The sequence below is a fragment of the Berghia stephanieae genome, chromosome 11, assembly GCF_034508935.2.
Source record: "Berghia stephanieae isolate SIO BIC M18660-M18661 chromosome 11, UCSD_Bste_1.3, whole genome shotgun sequence".
Taxonomy (NCBI): domain Eukaryota; kingdom Metazoa; phylum Mollusca; class Gastropoda; order Nudibranchia; family Aeolidiidae; genus Berghia; species Berghia stephanieae.
In genome coordinates this window covers 36,963,641-36,967,335 of record NC_088370.1, presented here as the reverse complement: position 1 = coordinate 36,967,335, position 3,695 = coordinate 36,963,641, and the positions used below count along the sequence as shown (strand labels likewise).

The window sequence follows — 3,695 nt, the reverse complement described above, 5'->3', positions numbered from 1 at the left end:
TGATTATAAATAGCTCCTTTTATACTAAAGTTGAGCACTATTATTTCATGGTTTTTGTTTTATAATATATATATATATATATATATATATATATATATATATATATATATATATATATATATAAACAGCCAGCAGCCGGCCCTCATTACATTTTTCAGGTAAATTCTCTTAGGTTATTAGGAAATACGGGGAGTGAACGGCACGAGGAGTCTCCTTCAGCCTGATACCCCTAATGGTCATAATCTCATAGTTGTAATGGAAATACTCCCAAACTCATTGTCTTTTATAACAGAGTTCGTTAGTTCAAGTTTACAACAGCCGTTGGCTAGAAGGTTAAACTTCAGCTTTTATATAGGGAATGAGGTTAGCGGAAGAGTCGCGTCCCTTGATTGGAAGTCACCGGCGGAGAAGTTATTAGAGAGAGAACGTCATTTTGGTTTTGCGTATGCGTCTCTCGTCCTCGCTTCCGGTGAAAGCGGCATGAGACACTTCACCGAAGCGAGGACGAGAGAGACGCATGCGCAAAACCATGTTGACGTTCTCTCTGTAAGGTGACGTCCAATCAAGGGACGCTACTCTTCCGCTAATCTCATTCCCTATAGAGCAATATCCACTAAATGTGCTCAAAGCGCTTTACAAGGGGTCCCTGGCCAACAGCAACAGTCAACACGTAGGCTGAGACATGACGCTTGTTAGGCAATATTATTACAATTTCTTCGGACAGAGACAACGCTGTTAACGGCTAGGTACTCATTTTACACCTGAGAACGGTGAGAGAATGTGAGTAAAGAGCCTTTTCCAAGGACTCAACTATGAGCCGAGCGAGCGAGGCTCGAACCCAGGACCTTCCGATCCGAAATCGAGTGTCATCCCACTTGACATATGGGGAGTGAACTACATGAGCCTCAGGAAGCCAGATAACCCAAATGCTTATAATCTCATAGTTGTAATGGAAATACTCTCAAACTCATTGTCTTTTATAACAGTGTCGAACTTATAACTGCCGTTGGCTGTCAAAAGTGTGACCCTTCGCCTCAAAACGGTATTAAGTCGGGATGGTTAACTCTCTCCTTACCGACAATTCTCAAAACATTTACTTAAATGTCATACCTACCGGACACATAAATTGACTTTTTAAACTCAAATTTAAGCGCACAAAGTGCATGCTATACATAATTTTGTCGATCAAAACAAGCGGTACAAAACAGTTTTAAGTTCTTTTAAATATAACAACATTGTGATTTAAATATAACAACATTGTGATTAAAAAAACAAATCTGAAAAAGAAAAATGTTTGTTGTATCGCTACGAATGTGACGATTTTCGGTAAGGAGAGGGTTAAGATGTTGAAAATTGAATTTATAGCCAGAATTATCAGTCTTGTGTTGATTTTGTATGTTTTATTGGGGAGAATGGATATCATATTTAGGGTACTAATGCCAACAATTTATATTTTTGACCAGTTTTAACATTTAATTCGGCTTTTAAGCATAATATGGTTCATTCCGACATAATACCGTTTTGAGACGATGGGTCACAAAGGTAAAAAATGTTGTACGTAGCTCCTCGCCAATCAATCACATCATCAAACACTTGTCTTTATTCTTTACCACTTTCCGGTTATCCGGCCGTTTCCCCGACCAGAATCCCATATTCCTACACTCCGTTATAATGAACTCGTCCACATCCACGCCATAATAGATGTCGAGGTCATAGGTCAGGGAGAGTTTACTAACGTGGATAGGGGTGCTGGTTTTACGTTCTGCATTCTCCAGCTCGTGTTGGATCTTGTCGGTGTCGAGCGGTCCTCCAAGGTAGTTCCTTGTGGCAAGTTCTAGATTCACTGCTGGCAACGCTGTTGAAGATTACATTTCAAATGAATGCAACATCACTCAGTGATAATAATAATAATAATAATAATAATAATAATAATAATAATAATAATAATAATAATAATAATAATAATAATAATAATAATAATAATAATAATAATAATAATAATAACAAAGCGATCTTCTATAGCGCTAAATGCCGAAGCCTCAAAGCGCTTTACAATACTTATCAAACCATAAACACACTAATACGGAGCCAGACACACACACACAAACACACACACACACACACACACACACACAACAGTCGCACACACTAACTATGCAAGTCTTACCAATAAATGAAGAATGAGAGCAATGACAACTGCTTGAAGCTGGTTGGATGGGAGAAACCGTTTCATTCTTTGCAAAATATCAACCAATTAGAATCTGTTTCGGCGCTCAAAAAGAAAAATAATAATTAAAAGCCTCAATCTTAGGCCTACGAAACAATCATTCAAACAATTGGATTCAGTAGTCTGATGTCACGCCACCCGGCAACGGCGGCCATCTTGGTTCTAAACAAAGAAAATCATTACTTTTTATTCGTCATGCTGGCTAGAACTTTTCATATGCCTTGTGATCAGAATGTGTAAAAGTCAAAACATGATCAAATTTATGGGTTTTTGTTCCCTCTGGATACGCTTTTATGCTCGCCGGGGAAATATTTTATACGGGCGTCCGCCATTGTTCCGATAGTTTAGAGCCAGTGTTACTAAGTTACCATGCGTCATTAGAAAGGAAGTGACGTTACGACTGTTGAAGAGTATTGTTCTCTTTTCTCTGTCAATGAAGGCACAATAAACAGATTTTTCTCTAATCTCATAAACTGAACAAAATTAAAGCCAAATTGTGCGGCTATGTGGTCTAGTGGTATGACACTCGCTTTTGGATCGGAAGGTCCTGGGTTTGAGCCTCGCTCGGCGCATAGTTGAGTCCTTGGAGAAGGCTCTTTACTCACATTCTCTCACCGTAAAATGATTACCTGGCCGTTAACAGCGTCTGAAAAAAACGTCTCTGTCCGAAAAAAAATTGTAATATCGCCTAACAGGCGTCATGTACCGTCCTACATGTTAAACGTTGCTGTTAGCCAGGGGGCGCTTATAAAGCGCTTTGAACACATTTAGTGGATATTGTTCTATATAAAAAAAATCTCCAAGAAAATCAAGCTCAATTACAGAGTTTCGTCCATAAGGCTAGACCATAACGTTGGGTCACAGTAAACTAGAAGAGGGCCAAACTTAACTAGAGAGAGAGAGAGAGAGGCCAGACCATAACGTTGGGTCACAGTAAACTAGAAGAGGGCCAAACTTAACTAGAGAGAGAGAGAGAGGCCAGACCATAACGTTGGGTCACAGTAAACTAGAAGAGGGCCAAACTTAACTAGAGAGAGAGAGAGAGAGAGAGAGAGAGAGAGAGAGAGAGAGAGAGAGAGAGAGAGAGAGAGAGAGAGAGAGAGAGAGAGAGAGAGAGAGAGAGTCCTTACCTCTCTGGTTTAAGAGAAACTGGTAAGCTGGTATCACAGACTGCGGGTCTAACAGGTGGAGTTTTAGAAAGAGAGCATTCATTTCCTTGTTGTAACCGTCCTCCGTCAGCCGGCCCTCCACTATCATCCTTTGAATGGCTTTGGTCCAGGCGGGCTCCATGATTCGGGAGATCAATCGGTCAGCCCAGATATGACTTTTTGATGAAAGAATATAATGGAAGTTCCCGATGAAATGTGACCCCTCGTCTCAAAACGGTATTATGTCGGGATGGACCAGATGCTAATAAGTCAACTTAAAGTTAAACTGGTCAAAAATATGAAACGTTGGTATTTAGTGA

General features: G+C 39.9%; 1 protein-coding gene across 1 annotated transcript in view; it reads right to left on the bottom strand.

Annotated features, from left to right (window-relative positions):
* Positions 1–537: 537 nt before the first annotated feature.
* LOC144956778 (uncharacterized) overlaps positions 538–3,695 on the bottom strand; it is an 11,345-nt gene continuing 8,187 nt past the window's right edge. The window contains exons 4-5 of the mRNA XM_078887479.1: positions 3,358–3,551; positions 538–1,855 (exon numbers count right to left, since the gene is read on the bottom strand). Coding sequence (XP_078743605.1) covers positions 1,578–1,855; positions 3,358–3,551 — 472 coding nt within the window. The 3' untranslated portion in view covers positions 538–1,577. The remainder of the gene's footprint in view (positions 1,856–3,357; positions 3,552–3,695) is intronic.